The sequence below is a fragment of the Siniperca chuatsi genome, linkage group LG19 (assembly GCF_020085105.1).
Source record: "Siniperca chuatsi isolate FFG_IHB_CAS linkage group LG19, ASM2008510v1, whole genome shotgun sequence".
Classification (NCBI taxonomy): Eukaryota; Metazoa; Chordata; class Actinopteri; order Centrarchiformes; family Sinipercidae; genus Siniperca; species Siniperca chuatsi.
The window spans coordinates 6,079,890-6,097,804 of NC_058060.1; the positions used below are offsets into that span (position 1 = coordinate 6,079,890).

The 17,915-nt window shown below is 40.5% G+C and overlaps 1 protein-coding gene across 8 annotated transcripts in view; it reads left to right on the forward strand.

Annotated features, from left to right (window-relative positions):
• Positions 1–17,915, forward strand: part of slc12a7b (solute carrier family 12 member 7b) — a 76,525-nt gene that overhangs the window by 45,866 nt on the left and 12,744 nt on the right. For 7 of the 8 annotated variants that reach the window (XM_044176401.1, XM_044176395.1, XM_044176394.1 and 4 more), the window contains exons 2-17: positions 822–916; positions 1,743–1,874; positions 6,437–6,583; positions 10,278–10,332; positions 10,741–10,871; positions 11,074–11,315; positions 11,516–11,727; positions 12,130–12,297; positions 12,466–12,564; positions 12,866–12,923; positions 14,274–14,448; positions 14,543–14,661; positions 14,836–14,934; positions 15,979–16,098; positions 16,543–16,647; positions 17,398–17,566. In XM_044176401.1, the coding sequence (XP_044032336.1) occupies positions 822–916; positions 1,743–1,874; positions 6,437–6,583; positions 10,278–10,332; positions 10,741–10,871; positions 11,074–11,315; positions 11,516–11,727; positions 12,130–12,297; positions 12,466–12,564; positions 12,866–12,923; positions 14,274–14,448; positions 14,543–14,661; positions 14,836–14,934; positions 15,979–16,098; positions 16,543–16,647; positions 17,398–17,566 (2,126 nt within the window). The remainder of the gene's footprint in view (positions 1–821; positions 917–1,742; positions 1,875–6,436; positions 6,584–10,277; positions 10,333–10,740; positions 10,872–11,073; positions 11,316–11,515; positions 11,728–12,129; positions 12,298–12,465; positions 12,565–12,865; positions 12,924–14,273; positions 14,449–14,542; positions 14,662–14,835; positions 14,935–15,978; positions 16,099–16,542; positions 16,648–17,397; positions 17,567–17,915) is intronic. The other variant, XM_044176399.1, reaches the window with a different exon arrangement.

The following is a 17,915-nucleotide window of genomic DNA, read 5'->3' on the forward strand; positions in this document are numbered from 1 at the left end:
GAGCTGAACTGTCCCTTTAATAATGGTTGGGAACTGTTAGCAGGAATTATTTGCACAGACACGTAATTTATTGTTTTCAGATGTTATCATCATGGCATCTGGCATGTTTTCTGTGCAAAAGCGTCTTGGTTACAAAAACAAACCAGGGATGTTGTGAACCGATCCACAGTATCTGGATTGGGCATGACTCAGACATTTTCTAATGGATCATATTGGCTATATAAAGTTTGATCCATTTCGATCATTAGTTTGTTTTTTATTCATGCTAGAGTTGACAAGAGCCTGTCAAAATCCTGTCTAAACCCTCCTGCCACAGCAGATCCACATGGTCACTTCTCTCTCCACAGACATACAAAACACTATACTATACAAACTATTATTAGGAAAACACTGATGCACTGTATGTCCTAATGCAGAGCTAGATAAATTGCTTTATTATGTATAAATGTATGTACTTTATGTTGCACTGTGCAACGATAATGGAGAAATAATAATTAGAAAATATTTTTTTAAAGTACTGGATAGTAAAATATTGTATATTTAGCATTAAAGCATGTGGATAGGGTGATTGAGACATCTCTAATTCAAACATTGACAGCCTTTGCTTCATCAGTGTAAAACAACGAAAGGACCTGCAGACCTAAGACCATGACAAGGATTATCCTTTGAGTGAGCTGTCAACCATATTCTTGTAAATATGGTTGACAGTGGAAACAGTGGTGTGTATTTCTTTGCCAGCCACCACCCATATTTTGTTTTGTTTACCTGACATGTTAAACCTACACTACTTGTAAAGAAACAACTGTATTGTGTTTCCACAGGTGATGGTGTCCCAAAGGAAAACAGTCCCTTTATCAACAACACAGACAATGACAAAGGCAACAGCTACGATGGCACCAACATGGCCCTTTTTGAGGTAACCGTCCAGCAGTTTTCATCATCAACAACTTGATATAGCACTTATACACAGGGAAGGGGGATGTTTTACTATACAAGAAAATGTAGCAGTGTGATTTGTTTTAGTAAGATGCTAAAGGCCACGAAGGAGAAACCCCAAAATGTGGGGTAGAAGCTGCAAATACATCAATATCCTTTTTAAGTAAACATTCACTGCCAAAACTATTTCTGCAGTTTAAATTAGAACTAGGCTATGGAGCTCAAACCATTCATTAATGCACAGTATGCTAAAGCATCAGGGTAAGCTGTGGTGAACTAAATAAATAGTACACAAGGAGGTGAAAGTACCAATCTTCTCTTAGCTCAACAATGCATCAATCAAGAGTTTATTTGCCATAAAAGCTGGTGCATTCCTTCAAGTTCATTCAGCTGAAGCTTTGCCAGGTGCTTTGCTCTGCCATTTGGCCGACCTTGCCACTCTGTGGTCACTGGCCCTCGTATAGGATCAATTAGGCACTGCGGCTTCTGTTTTCCCCACTGTGTATGAAGCAGACCCAGCCAGGCTATTCTAAGTTACTTTGAACAGAAATATTTCGCTGTTCACTTTGATCCTGGAAGAGTTTGTCCATCTAAGCATATGGTAAATGACCACTGAAGGCAAAATTAAAATTGTAAAAGTAATTAAAGAATATTGTTTTAGATGTTGTCAACATATACCTTATGTGACTAATAAACTAAATAATTTGGGAATAAAGGAATCCTGAGTGGGGAACATGAAGTTTAAAACAAATGATAAGCTGAAAAAATTTGTGATCTTACTTTTAAAAATTGTTTCTCTATTGCAGGAGGAGATGGACAGCAACCCCATGGTGTCATCTCTCCTCAATAAACTGGCAAACTACACAAATCTCACCCAGGGGGCCCAAGAGCATGAAGAGGCTGATGATGATGAGGGGCCCAAGAAGAAAGCTGTTAAGGTACAGAGTACCTTGTTTTATACAATGTCTGGATTGGAGCTCCAAGGTGGAGTTGTCCACATACAGTACTGTTAGGTACTGTACAGTTGCATATTAACAGTTGTTCTTTTAAGCCTGCTGAACTATGAAGAAAGAGAATGAAACAAATGACAGGGCTTCATCAGTTATTACATAACAGGGTCTTTATTATATAACAGGGTCTTTGTCCGATGAAGTCCTGTCATTTGTTTCATTCTCAAATCTCTCTGGGTGGTATGCAAACTTTATTTTCTTCTCCATAGCATTTTTTGTTTTTGCTCACCCTTTATGCCTGCTGTGAAACTTTATCAATGATTTGCAATAAATGAAAAAGTCAAACCATTTTAGACACAGCAATATTAAAATGTTACTATATGAATTATTTTTTATTTTTTCACTCTGTATTATGTCGTTGATTTAATTCAGTTCAATTAAATTCAGTTTATATAGCACCAAATCATAACAGAAGTTATCTCATTACACTTTTCCTATAGAGCAGGTCTAGACCGTAGTCTTTATAATAGTATTTACAGAGACCCAACAATTCCCACCAAGAGCAAACACTTTGGTGACAGTGGCAAGGAAAAACTTCCTTTTAAGAGGCAAAAACAATAATAATAATGATAGGAATAATAATGATAATAATAGTAATAAGACTAATAATAATAATTATAGTGTGGTCGTTGAGCATGAACATGGGAGCAGTAGGAGGCCCGCAATCATAGATCTGGACTCTGCAGCTCCGGAGGCAGAAATACCTGCTGGAAGCGACAGAAGTAGAGAGGAGAGGTACAAGAAAGCACAAAACTACGGGAGAGAGAAGATGTCGAGTTAGTAACATGCATTAATGGGTTAAGAATGCACACAGATGGAGAGGGGGTGGAGAGAGATGCGTCATGGGAAGTCTCCCGCCAGTCTAGACCTATAGCAGCATAACTAAGGGATGGTTCAGGACTCACCTGAGCCAGCCTTAACTGTAAGTTTTATCAAAGAGGAAAGTCTTAAGCCTACTCTTAAATGTAGATAGTGGTGTCTGCCTCCCGAATCCAAAGTGGGATCTAATTCCACAGGAAGAGGAGCTTGATAGCTGAAGGCTTTGGCTCCCATTCTACTTTTGGAGACTCTAGGAACCACAAGTAACCCTGCATCCTGGGAGCACAGTGTTCTAGTCGGATAATAAGGTATTATGAGCTCTTTAAGATACGATGGTGCCTGACCATTAAGAGTCTTTGTAGGTGAGGAGAAAATTCTATTCTGGATTTTACAGGGAGCCAGTGCAGAGAAGCTAATATTGGAGAAATATGATCTATTTTCCTCGTTCTTGTCAGTACACATGCAACAGCATTCTGGATAAAATGGAGAGTCTTAAGGGACTTATTCGGGCAGCCTGATAATAAGGAATTGCAATAATCCAGCCTAGAAGTAACAAATGCATGGACTAGTTTTTGCCATCATTTTGAGACAGGATGTGCCTTATTTTGCAATGTTACGTAGGTGAAAAAGGCAGTCCTTGAAGTTTGTTTCATGTGGGAGTTAAAGGACAAATCCTGATCAAAGATAACTCTGAGGTTCCTTACCGTGCTGCTGGAGGCCAGGTCAATGCCATCTAAAGTACCTATATCTTTAAATAACGTGTCTTGGAGGTGTTTGGGGCCAAGTACAATAACTTCAATTTTGTCAGAGTTTAACATCAGAAAATTGCAGGTCATCCAGATCATTATGTCCTTAAGGCATGCTTGAAGTTTAGCTAACTGATTAGTTTCATTTGGCTTGATCGATAGATATAATTGGGTGTCATCCGCATAACAATGAAAGTTTATGGAGTGTTTCCTAATAACATTGCCTAAAGGAAGCATATACAGTATAAGATGAATAGAATTGGTCCAAGCACAGAACCTTGCGGAACTCCGTGACTAACTTTGGTGTGCATGGAGGATTCATTGTAAACATGTACAAACTGAAATCGATCTGACAGGTAGGATTTAAACCAGCTTAGTGCGGTTACTTTAATGCCAATTAAATGTCTCTGTAATAGGATGTGCTGGTCAGTGGTGTCGAATGCAGCACTAAGATCTAATGAGACAAGTACAGAGACAAGTCCATTGTCTGGTGCAATTAGAAGGTCATTAGTAATTTTTACCAGTGCTGTGTTTGTGACATAATGCACTCTAAACCTAACTGAAAATCTTCAAATAATGAGTTGTTCTGAAAGTCACAATTGATTGGCGACTTCTTTCTCAAGGATCTTAGAGAGAAATAGTTGGCTAAAACCCCTGGATCAAGAGTGGGCTTTTTAAGAAGAGGTTTAATTACAGCTACTTTAAAATACTGTGGTACATAGCCTGTTAATAAAGACAGATTGATCATATATAGTAAGTGCTAACTAAGCAGCCTAGTTGGGATGGGGACTAAGAGACAGGTTGATGGCTTAGATGAAGAAATCGTTGAAGTTTACACTGTTTACAGGAAGTGTATAATAAATATAATACTTTCTCATAGAAAAATATTCCCTTTGCAAGTTAAATCTTGCAAGAGAGTTATTACAAATCCAGTCAGTAAGCTTGTATTGCTTCAATAACCGTTTTTGTGCTTGAAAGTAAAAACTGAATAATTTGACTCTTAATAATGAATTTTATTTAGAAACAATGCTTCTGAATATTACCAGTGAACAAACTGAATCTGTAGTTAGTTGTCTTATTTTAAAGCCTATATTTTATATAGAGCACAGTCTCTTTTTTTTTTTTTACTAAATATCTGTAGGATCTGTTGACCCTGTTTGTTGAGTCAGAGAACAGCGGTAAAAATCTGTTACATTATTACGATGTTCATTACGTTATTATGATGTATTAAGAAATATAACTTTGGCAGTACAGCAGCTACTATCTCCTATTTATGAGTCAGTACAAGCCTGTGTGTTGCCCTTGTTCCACAGTCCATTCGTGCTGTTTCTCCTCTAGGATCCTTCGATGCTCATGTTCTGGTTTCTTAAAAAAAGAAAAATTAAAAGTAGTCACAGTGCTGCCATGCGGCACAGAGATGCTTCTGTAACCACAGCTTCAGTCCCATGCCAGTTGCTCCATCCTGTCCCCTGCATGGAAATAGTCCTCGGGCACCTCCCATTGGCTTGCAGGAACATCTTGGTAAAGAATTAAGCTGACAGCATTGTCGCCCCTCTTGTCTGGACCAGTGGGTCTAGTGCTGTACATTTGGAGATAGATGACTAAAAAGGTAGGTGCTTGTCAATCCGAGGTCATCAATTCAACATTTTGTGTTTTGTGTCAGAAAAGTTTAATATATTCCTGTTGCCTGTGCCTTTTTAGATGTCGTTGCGAAACTACAGTTTTTCGCAAGGAATGCTATCTTTTGGGGTGGAAGCATTGAAGGATTTTCAACATGTTTTGTTACTGGTTACTCGATAGCATAGAGTAGTTTATATAAATGATGCCTATGTCACTGAGTTGTAAATCTTAAATCCATATCAAAACTCAGCTCATTTTTATCAATCATTCATGTTTTTAAGAACATTAAGCATGATCTTCATATTGCTAACAGTAGCAGCTTTTGCGTTGCAAACTGAGGATTTCCCTGTGCATTTATGATGTTGCCCTGTCAAAGAGACTCGTGCTGCTGGTACGATATGCAAAAACCTAACCTGCATTCTGCTGAGGTGTGGCTATGGCTTTCGTTACACAGCAGCTGGAGTTGGTTGGGCTTGACGTCCCGGGGCAGCTTGTACACAACCCAAAACCTGTCTGGTCTCATGTGGTGTGAGACTCTAACCCATTACCTAGGGGACAATAGGCCAGAAGAGATGACAAATCAACTTCAAAAAACCTCCAGAAGCCAGTAATGGTGGATGGTTGGGTGCGAGTCTAGCAACCTCACTGTAAAAAACAAGTTTATGCTACAGAAACTGCAACAACTTCATTAAACAAAAAAGCGGTCCCCATGGAAAACCCCCTGTCAAAGATTTTGCCTGAGTAAAACCACAGCTTAAGTCATTATTAACCATGGGGAAATGAATCAGGATTTTCACCACTGTCTCAGTTAAAAATACTGTACATGTATGTAGATCAGATGCAGTGTTGATGCAAGTTGTTGACTGCATTGTGTTGTGATTCTGTTTTTTATTTAATCTTAAATAACAGCACTTTAGTAATTAAACTGTATAGTTATGCTTTGTCCATTTTGTTGCAGCTCTGACAATAGATTTGTTTCATAATTTTATTTTTGTGGGAATAGTCTTAACTGAATTGACTCATACCATGTATACACAATGGTTTGGTCTCCTTTCACTTCCCCTTTAAATATGCCTTCATTTCCCCCTTATTCCTTCTTTGTCTCCTTCTCTGGTCTTCATTTTTTGCTGTTCATATTTGACAACATTGCTAATTCTCACCTCATGTTCCTCTCCTATCTCCCTCCTTCCCCTTTCTATCCCTGAATCACCCCCCACTCGCACGCACACACCCCCATTAATCTCTTTTCTGCTCTGTTGTCTTTTCTCTCCCATCTCATTGCCCCCACCCCACCCCCCACTACAGAGCCCTCAGATGGGGACCTTCATGGGTGTATACCTCCCCTGCCTCCAGAATATTCTGGGGGTTATCCTGTTTCTGCGGCTTACCTGGATTGTCGGCACTGCCGGCATCTTGGAGTCCCTGGCTATTGTCTGCTTGTGCTGTTCTTGTGTGAGTACTCAACCCTCATGTCATACATAAATCGCCTCTTTTTACTCTTACTATACTTTATAGTAGTAGTATACTTTAGGGGCAGCTGTAGCTTAGAGGTAGAGCGGGTCGTCCACCAATCGGTAGGTTGGCGGATCGACAAACAAAACAGATTTCGAGGCAGAGCAGAGGCAGTGTAGCAATTTATTATAAGGAAAGGCTTACACGTAAAGTCAGGCAGGCAGAGGTCCAAATCGGGAAGGCAGTCCAAGACAGGCAAACAAATCCGACAAGCACAAATGGAACAGACGAAAAGTCCAAACTGAACATATTGGTAACTACATGCAAGTGCAAATGACGAACTAACACTGCATAAAGGAAAAACTCGGACTAAATACACTTAGGTAGGGGAGACAATGAGACACAGGTGCAATTAATTAGGGCGGGGCAAACAATCAAAACTGGAGGGAAAAGCAAACGAAGACAGGAAGTAAAACAACAAGACACACAAGGAGAGGAGAACACTTGAAAATAAAACAGGAAACAGGACAAAAACCCAAAACTATGACACATAATAGAATGCTCTAATGGTATGACATGATCATGAGTTATCTTACTATTAGTAACTCTTTGTTTTCTATTATATCATCATACTGTAATGTTTATAATGTGAAATAAAACTAGATACCATGTGGGATTTTAGTAAATGGAATCTCAGTCTTGGCCACATTATTTTTGAGTGATACAGTTTCCAGAACATGTATAACTTAACCTCACTACTAATTACTTTCTTAACAATATCACCCAGATCTTCACATAACTGATACTGAGGTGTTTAGTTTGAAATTTCAAGCAATTTAATTTAGTCAGATTTGCTGACTTCTTAATGTGGACCATTAAAGACTTATGAGACACCAAAGGCAAATTAATTTAGTTATTTTGATGATGACTTGTACTTTCAGTGATGTATTGGTTAACTTTGAGGTCCATGGAATGCCATGATTTTTGGTTAATGCAGATCTGCTGCTTGTTTGGGCCTGACGGGGCCTCTGGCTGTAGTTGAATTTCTTCTAGAAGCCCCTAAATTCCACTAAGTTTCCAAAAAGGCAGGTGCCTGTACTCTAATAAATGTATCCACATGATTTATGGGAATTGTGTGGTAATTTTCCAAGTGTGAGGACATGCCTCCCAGTACTTTTTTTTTTTTGTTGTTGCTGTAAATGCTTTAATTCATTAGTGGTCAAGACATGCTAGTGTATAGCTCCTTAGGGTTTCAGTGGAAGCCGGAGGTAAAATTGTCAGCAATTTTTTTTCCCCCAGTAGAATTACATCAAACTTGAGGAATATATGGCATCAGTGACATCATACATCAAATGACGATGAGGATCAAATCATCAGCAAATGTGTTGATTATGTGGTGATCACAAAGACAATAAAATCATTCCCAAACCAGAAAGCCTGGATGAATGGAGAGGTGAGGGCACTACTGAGAGCCAAAAAAGCTGCTTTTCGGTCAGGAGAGAATGAAGCTTACAACACCTCTAGAGCAAGACTGAAAGCTGGCATCAGGGGGGCAAAGCTGAGACATCAGGAGAGACTGGAGAGAGCTCAACACCAAAGATATGTGGCAGGTGATCAGAAACATCACAGGCTACAAAAGCAGGAGTGCCCCCATCATGTGTGAGGTCACGTTATCAGATGAGCTAAACACATTTTATACTCTTTAGATCTCCCCAACAAAGAGTCATCTGTAAAGTCTACACCACCTCCAGAGGACCAGCCACTGTCAGTATCCACAGCGAATGTGAGAAGAAGCCTGCTGAGAGTAAATATGAGTAAAGCTGCTGGGCCTGATAACATCCCTGGCTGTGTACTACGAACATGTGCCAGTCAGCTAGTTGATGTTATTACTGACATTTTTAAAATATCACTGTCACAGGAGAGTGTTCCCATCTGTGTCAAGACAGCCACCATCGTCCCTGTACCTAAAAGGTCTGCAGTGTCTAGTGTAAATGACTACCACCCTGTGGCTCTCACCTCCATTGTGATGAAGTGCTTTGAGAAACTGGTTCACCAACATAGAAAGAACAACATCCCAGCCAGCCTGCACCCTCACCATGAAACTGATTGGAAAACTTAGCACTCTGGGCTTGAGTACCACACTCTGTAACAGACCCCAGACAGTTCAGATTGGTGGTCACACCTCTTCACACCTCACTCTAGTGCTCAACACTGGAGCTCTGTGTGCTCAGCCCCCTCCTGTTCACGCTGTACATTCATGATTGCAACCCTCGACATGGTTTGCAGATGACACTACCATCATTGGACAGATTTCATACAACGATGAGACTTCATATCGGGAGGAAGTCAACAATTTTGTAGTGTGGTGAGAACAACCTACTACTCAACATCAGGTGCTGGTCGTTGATTTTAAGAAAAAGGTGGTAAAGACACACATCCCTGACTATATCAGTCGAGCTGAGGTGGAGCAGGTGAGTAGTTTTAGGTTCCTGGGAATCAGCATCACAGAGAACCTGACATGGTCCTCTCACATCTCCACCCTGGTCAAGAAAGCTCAGAAACGGCTGTATTTCTCAAGGAAACTTAAGAAAGGATTTCTGTGCCAAGTTCTAACTTTTACAGAGGACCAATAGAAAGCATCCTGACTGGGAACATCGCAATCTGGCATGAGATGTACACGGCCCAGGACAGGAGGGCTCTGCAGCAGGTGATTAAAACCACTCAGAAGATCATTGGTACCAACCTACCGAGCATCAGTGGTATCGGTGAGGTGAGGTGCCTGCGCAGAGCCCAAAGGATACTAAAGGACAGTACCCACCCCAGCCACAGCCTGTTCACCTTGCTGCCATCTGTAAAGAGATACAGAAGTATCCACTGTCATACCACCAGACTACAGAGCAGCTTCTTCCCTCAGGCTGTGAGACTATTTAATTCATCCTCAGCACTCCACCATGTAAAACAGCTTTTATTTCTATGACTTATTATATATGAACTAATCTACTGTATATAATTTTGTACATAACATGTTTTTGAGTAGCATAAAGGGAACTACAATCAAAATCTCGTTATACAACCCTGTGTTGTGAAATGATCAATAAATCTATCTTGTATCTTACTCCAGCTTGTCTGCCACTTTAAACCTGACGGCCAGCAAAGAGCTGTCCTTCTCCCTGCTCCCCTCTTCCTCCTCTTGCCTTTGTCCTCTATTCTCTCACCTTCACGCTCTCTACTCACCCTCTTTCTTTCACCCTTTAAGTTTTAACTTTCATGTCTTTCTCTCTTTTCTTTTTTTTGTACTCCCTTCCCTTCTCTCTGCTCTGTCCTTTCTCTCATCTGGAAGCACTATTAGGTAATAGGCTGATGTAAATATCCACTGCCACAATGACTGATTTCACAGAAAAGTATCCGTTACCAATCAACAAGATTTAGAGCATAACCTCCTAAGAACAGCCTAATTGCTAGATTAAGCCCTCCAAGTATTAAAGAATTGTTAGGTGGGCATGAAAAAAAGATGAAGGAGGCTTATGTTAATTGTCATACTTAGTTCTGAATGGCTGATAGCTGCATCACAACCTCCCTTGTTACAATACAACATTGAAAATTAACTTCAGTAAATACTGACTATAAAAACAACTCACATTTCAAAGATATATCTATTCTGATGTTGCTGTTCCTTACTGTCTTCTCTCTGCAGACCATGCTGACAGCCATATCCATGAGTGCAATCGCTACTAATGGGGTTGTGCCAGGTAAGACTCTTTGGTACATACACAAACTTTAACAAGGGATGTATTATAAATAAAGAAGAAATTATTAAGAGGTAAGATTATTGTTGATTATTGTTTCTAATGGGGATAAAATGGAGTAATAGGAATTCATAGGCTGATATGCTCTAGCTGCAGCTGGAGTGTTTCCCAGCTTTGCGTATCAAATAGAATCCACCTTTTCCTTTCTTGTTTGTTGATTTTATGGTAATTACTAACAGATATCGTTGTCTAAGAATTTCGGGCATATAGAATTTTTTTAGGTTACAGGGCTTGACCAAAACCTTGACAACAATTTTCCTTGTTTAGTGTGTCCATGGATGTATTAGAAAATCCACAAGTGCTCCTTAGTTCCTGAGAAACTGACTTGATCCCTGACCCCTTTTCTCCTAGCTGGAGGCTCATACTATATGATTTCCAGATCTCTGGGCCCAGAGTTTGGTGGAGCTGTAGGTCTCTGTTTCTACTTGGGCACAACCTTCGCTGGCTCCATGTACATCCTGGGTACTATAGAGATTCTGCTGGTGAGTGAACACTGTGCACAGAATACTTCTATAAAGTGGCTATCCTCTACTGTTTGCTCCAACTCACTGTATGTCCACCAACTGTAAATTTTATTCACGTGCAGGGGTTAAAACTTAAATACAGTTGAAATAATAAGTTCATATCCTTTTTTCTCTGTCTTTTTTTTTTGTCTTGTCGTTCCCTTCACCCTTCCCCATTCAGACCTACATCGTGCCTAGAGCAGCCATCTTTGTTGCAGAGAAAAAGGAGGATGAGGTGGATGCCCTGCTAAATAACATGCGTGTTTATGGCACATGCTGCCTAGCACTGATGGCTGTAGTCGTCTTTGTAGGGGTGAAATATGTCAACAAGCTCGCACTAGTCTTCCTGGCCTGTGTCATTCTCTCCATCCTTGCCATCTATGCTGGAGTTATCAAGACCATCTTTGAGCCACCGGACTTTCCGTGAGTCCAGTATACAATAACATCCAGTGTTGTGTTGAACCATATGATGCAAAAATAGCATCAGACTAGATTTGTCAGACAGCCATAGTGGTTCATGAAGATGGCATTTCAATGTGCAGTAGTATTTTTATCAGTTTTTGTAGTTTCATTAGTGTGTCATTTTAAAATGTCTCACTCTTATCCTCTCTTCCTCCACACAGCGTTTGCATGTTGGGGAATCGCACACTGCAGAACAATAACTTTGACCGTTGTCTTAAGACGGAGGTTATAGACAACGTGACGGTCACTACCAAGCTGTGGAAGCTGTTCTGTGACGGGCCTGAGCTCAATGCCACCTGCAACGACTATTTTTTCAACAACAATGTGACCAAGGTGCAGGGTATCCCGGGACTGATCAGCGGAGTCATTTCAGGTTGGAACACGGTGTTTCCTCTGGAGGTTTTAGTTACAGTGTGCTAATGGTGGTGGACTTTTAAAACAAGGCTCCCTGAACTATTTGCTATATAAAAACTTTTAACTTTTCTTTTATCTACACTTATCATGCTGAACCTGCCAAATTGCACTTTGAAATGGAAAGGCTTGGACAATGTTTGTTAAATACTAACATCTCAATAGGAATTTACACAGTCATGGACTGCAATGTTTTATTGAATACAGTGCAAACTCAGAACATTCCTCATGTTATGTAACTGCTGGCCATGACAAACTAGTTTTACTCCAAATCTTCAGTGAAGCCTCTGGGGCAAGTGTGTGCAGGTGCTGAGTGATTTCATATGTGATTATTTTACTCTCTCGGCTTCCTTCTCTTTTGTAGAAAATATGTGGTCAGAGTATGGCCCTTTGGGTATGTTGGTGGAAAACAAGAAGTTGTCATCTGTTGGGGGTAGTGATCCTGCCCAGGACATCTACTTGCCCTATGTAGTCAATGATATCACCACTTTCTTCACACTGCTGGTTGGCATCTACTTCCCATCTGTCACTGGTGAGACTATGAGAAAAGCGACACACCCACACACTATAATGTGGGAATTATTTGTGTACGTGTGTAGTAGTTTTTAACTTCCATTATGGAAAAAAAAATTGCAAAGCATAGTTTTGTTTCATTTCAAAATATTTCATGTTTGATTTTCTGTTGTGACCCCCCTTCTAGGTATCATGGCTGGTTCAAACCGGTCTGGTGACTTGCGGGATGCCCAGAAGTCCATCCCCATTGGGACCATCCTGGCAATCGCTACCACTTCCATCATCTGTATCCTTAAACGTTTTTGTGACACTGATACCAGACAATCTAGTTACACGGCTAGAACTGTAGATTAGAAAATGTTTTTCTAGCTTACTCAGCTAGGCCCTCAAATGGTTATATAGATGATAGGTATTATGTTGCCAGATATCACTGCAATGTTATCTCTCAGTTGCCACAGTTGCTGGGTTTATAGGCTGTTGTCAGGAATACTTTGTTTTGGTGCTAGAGTGTGTCTAAAGCTTTACCGCAACATGAAAAGGAGAATACTTTGTCTATTCAATTTACTCTCCTGAACAGTGCTTTCCAGACGTCACCTGTGTGGTGCTATTCGGCGCCTGCATTGAGGGAGTTCTGCTTCGAGACAAGTAAGAGTTTAACACAGACCTCATATTGTAAAATACTGTACAGATGTTGCGCAAAGTATGTTAAATGGACATGTTTTTATAAAAGATAATTTTATAAAAGGAATTGCAAGAAAAACAGTACACATTTTGTATCAATTAGGTTTTGTTAGTGGCCTCAGGAGGTGGGACTGAATTTGACCCTTCAGGCACAATCCTTGGAAAATGAAGGCTCGCAAGCTACGCTAGCTAATGCTGGAAGCCAGAAACAAACATGTATGGTACATTGTTTGTTTGATAACCTAATCAAAGAAGACATTTTCTTGCAGTGGCCTGTCTAAAATGAGCAGTGGTAAAAGTTACTATATTCTGTTATGATCAAGTAGTTGATAAGCTGACAGCGTTAGCTAACACTAGCTAGTTAGAAAGTTGTCCATACAAAACATATGATGGATGGAGTGTGAGTTGTTTGTGTGCCCCCCTTATAATACTGTGAAGTGATTCGCTGAATTAAAAAGTGATTGACAACTGGTTCAGGCAGAGTAATCGGTAGTTTTTGACTGACAGTGGATTGTAAGCCTCTGACTGGCCAAATTAAAAAATTATTGACAGTTACCACGCCCTCTCGAAGTCTCCGGTCTGCAGAGATACAAACTGGCCCTGATCTGGCATCATGACATGAAATGGTGGTTTCTTGATTGAAAAAGCGATTATCCAATGAGCGCGGGGGGGCCAACGATTAGCCAATCAGCGCCACGGGCATGACTAACACCGTTGTCTCTTGTCAAGTGTTGTCAAGCTGTGCGCCGGAACCAAGGAGGAGTAATAACAACAATGGCGACCGCTATAGACAAGATAGACACTGTCAGTGCCCAGTCCATACTGGCTGCCCAGTCCATCTCTCAATACTTTACGATCTCCCCAGCCTGTCTCTGGTTCTCAGCCCCAAGCCCGTTATCTCCTGTTGATTAAAGACTTTAGCAAATATTAATCAAACAAGCGGAAATAATGCATTTGTTGGGGTCTTTCTCTGGCAGCAGGATGGTGTATGTAGAATCAACACAAAATAAACTATAGTGTGTGTTCATTGTAATGAAGGAACCCAGTTCAACAGTGTGTGTGGCTTATTGATGTTTTTTTAATTGTTTTTGGACAACAATGGAACTCTACGGCACAGAGATTAAGATATATCATTGTTGGTTTTGGTCTTTTCATGGGATTTGTCGACAATAAGAAAAACTAAGAATATTACCAGACTTATCCTTTAAGTTAATTGAAATTAACTATTTGAATTTATGTCACATACCTACAGGTTGTATAGCTGAATAAAAAATTTTTATCCAAGTAATGTATATGATTGTTGTTGCATTGCAGATTTGGTGACTCAGTGAAAGGGAACCTTGTTATAGGCACACTATCGTGGCCATCACCCTGGGTTATTGTGATTGGCTCATTCTTCTCCTGCTGTGGGGCTGGGCTGCAGAGTTTGACTGGTGCCCCACGCCTGCTGCAGGCCATTGCACGAGATGGCATTGTACCTTTCTTACAGGTTAGACACACACAGTCAACACAAATACAATCAAAGCAGTCTTCATCCTCGTGTGCTAATCTTCAGTTTTCACACTTGACTGTATGTGTGTTAGGTGTTTGGTCATGGCAAAGCTAACGGAGAACCTACATGGGCTCTGCTGCTGACTGCTGGGATCTGTGAGATCGGCATCCTCATCGCCTCCCTGGACGCTGTGGCCCCTATTCTCTCCATGTCAGTATCTGTTTGCATAATCACATTGCATACTTTCCATAAAATCAGATCACCAGATAAAATGTATAATCCCTCAATTATTTGACTTCTTAAAGACACTTACAGTAGGTCATAAAGTGGAGATTTAGATAATAACCGAGTAATATTTTTTGACTTATTGTCTTCCTTCCACAGGTTTTTCCTCATGTGCTACTTGTTTGTCAACCTGGCCTGTGCAGTTCAGACCCTGCTGCGGACGCCTAACTGGAGACCACGCTTCAAATACTACCACTGGTGGGTGATGAATTATTCAGTCTTGCAAGTATATTGTCTCTCTGCAGTTAACTTTCTATTAGGGGTGGGCGATATGGCCAAAATCTTCTATCACGGTACATGTAATTTTATACGGTAACGGTATATATCACAATACAGTAATTGTTCTGTAAATTTAATTAAGAAATGGTTTAAAATAACCATAGCAAACCATACTTCATCACATTTGATTATTTTCTTATTATTATTTTATTTGGAACTTCCATACAAACAAAAACATCTCCTCCTGCTCTGTATTTACAATTTCACTCTCACGTTTTCATGTCACTCTTTTCTTCTGCGGCAGTTGGCAAACTAGCTTAGAGGTACATTACCGCCACCAACTGTTGCTCTCACATCACATGAGAATGTGGTAAGCAGTCCTGCTGCCCAAATCACATTACCTTGCAAGGCAGTTGGATTCACGAGATCATGCAAGAATCGTAATATCACGAGAATCCAGCCCTGATTTGCTACATAGCCTGCCCCGAATATATAGTGAGGACACTAAGGGGTAGCTCCCGTGGTGGAAAAGGTATTGCCATATCTCTACCGGTGGACATATTTCTACCATTGCACAGTATATACCATCATATCGCCCAACCCTATTCTCTATATTTACTTTCTTACAGTGGATATCTCAAAACACTGCAGTTTTAACAATTTGTAAGGCTTATTTCCCTTGTCAGGGACCTACTGTTGAGATGACTGAGGCTTTCCTTATGAAGATTTTAGGACACATGCCAAGAATCACACACACACAAACACCATCACAACCACAGATGCACCTGTTCAGTGTGGTTTGTGTGATGATGGCCTTTACTGAGATTACTTCCATGACAAAGGCTGAGGACAATACAGGACGGCACTATTGTTAGCAGTGGATTTCATAATTTTACTTTAGTTCTAAGCCTCTCAGCTGTCCATTCTGAACTGGTTTCATTTCATTAAGACATTTCCATGAATGTGCAGAAAGCCTGAAACAATTGTTCTGTAAATGGATGGGTTGTGTATTTTGTCCTACAGGGCTCTGTCCTTCCTGGGAATGAGCTTGTGTCTTGCTCTCATGTTTATCTCCTCCTGGTACTATGCTATTGTGGCCATGGTCATCGCTGGCTGCATCTACAAATACATCGAATACAGAGGGTAAGAATGACTTAGTATGCAGTAATTTTGTTCATAGCTATACAGTAAATCCTTGACAAGGAAAAGTTCAACAGAAGGTAGGCTGGAAAACTGCGCTGACAGAAAAGAACCTGAATCAAAGCGGGGAAAAAGTTAAATGTACACCAACAACTGATAAATTATGTACAGAATATAAAATGTTTTAAGATACTTACATGTGATCAGACATTTTGACATTTATTGCTATACCTGAAGCATTCAACAAATACAGCTTTAAATGCAGATTGTGCACCATTTTAATATCTGAGCTGCTGTGGAGGACAAAAAAAACACACCAAACAGGTGTGAAAATGGTGTGAGACTGTTGAAATCCATCCATTGGCATTGGTTTTTATCATTCTGTGTGTGTTCTCATTTTTTTGCTTCTTGTTGTTTAATTCATTGTCAATCATTTGTTGGCTTTAGGGCAGAGAAGGAGTGGGGAGATGGCATCCGTGGCCTTTCTCTCAATGCAGCACGCTACGCCCTCATTCGCCTTGAGGAGGCTCCACCACACACTAAGAACTGGAGGTACAGTACATTGTGTGTGTGTGTGGGTTTGTGGGTGGGTGCGTTGTGTGTGTGCGCGTGTGTTTCATATGGATGTGGTTACAGCTGACATAGTGCCACCTATCACTGTTGGGGTGGACAAAAGAGAGACAGGAATAGACACAGTGGGTGCATTTGATTAATCTCTTGGTCCTCTACCTAATCTGACAGAAAAGGTTGATGAGCCAGCAGTGGCTGACCTTGCAGACTGCCTGTCCAAGAAAGTTTACCTTACTTTCTTGGCATGTTCAGTGTGGATACTCTTCTTAGGGTTGTGATGTTTCCAATTATACAGATGGTTCTCATTGAAGGCAACTGTTTTCTGGACCTCTCTGTTAGTTTTGTGTTAAACACATGTACTGTAGGACTGTAAGGTCCCTATTCAACCCCAGTTAAGGTCTCCCCGCATAGTTGAGTGAGAAACAATAATACTGTAATAATGTTGCTACACCTACTCTAAAGAAATAATGAATGCGCTTTACACAGAGGTGTTACTTTACAAGGTAGCTGTATTAAACTATTATAGCCCTTGGAAATGTGTGACTATAAAGAGATTTGTTTTGCTTTGTACACATAATAGTCTTGTAACATTTTTTAACACAAAACTATTTGTTGCTGTTTTTTAACCTTCTGAGATATAAGGATTAACCAATCTGTCCTGTCCCTCACCACCTTGTAAAGCAATGCAATCTGACTTTGTCCCCCCTCTCCTTTTTCTGCTGATGTATCCAGGCCTCAGTTGTTGGTGCTCTTGAACCTGGACTCAGATCAAGGAATCAAACACCCTCGTCTGCTGTCCCTTACCACTCAGCTGAAGGCAGGGAAAGGCCTAACGATAGTGGGAAATGTTTTAGAGGGAACCTATCTCACCAAAGAGGCAGAGGCCAAGAGGGCTGAGCAGGTACAGTGGAAATGCATACACTGACAGACAAGCACATGCAAAATGCAAATGCAGGCACATGTATATTGTCATTTATGTTGATGCTGCCCGCAACTCTGCACTCACAACCCTGTTCTACCAAAAGTGGGATTTCATGGTCACTGTTGCTGATAACATACCAAATGTGTTTTATACTGCTTAATTTATTATCTGTCCATCCATTGCTAAGCATTATAGTCAAAATCAACAAATTGATGTGTTTCTTTTTGGGCAGTGTTTAAAATTCACTGCTGGACCAACAGGCAAATCTGTTGTGTCTGCCAGGTTAGAACAGGCATTTTCCACCCGAACCGCAGATGAACTCTGCCAT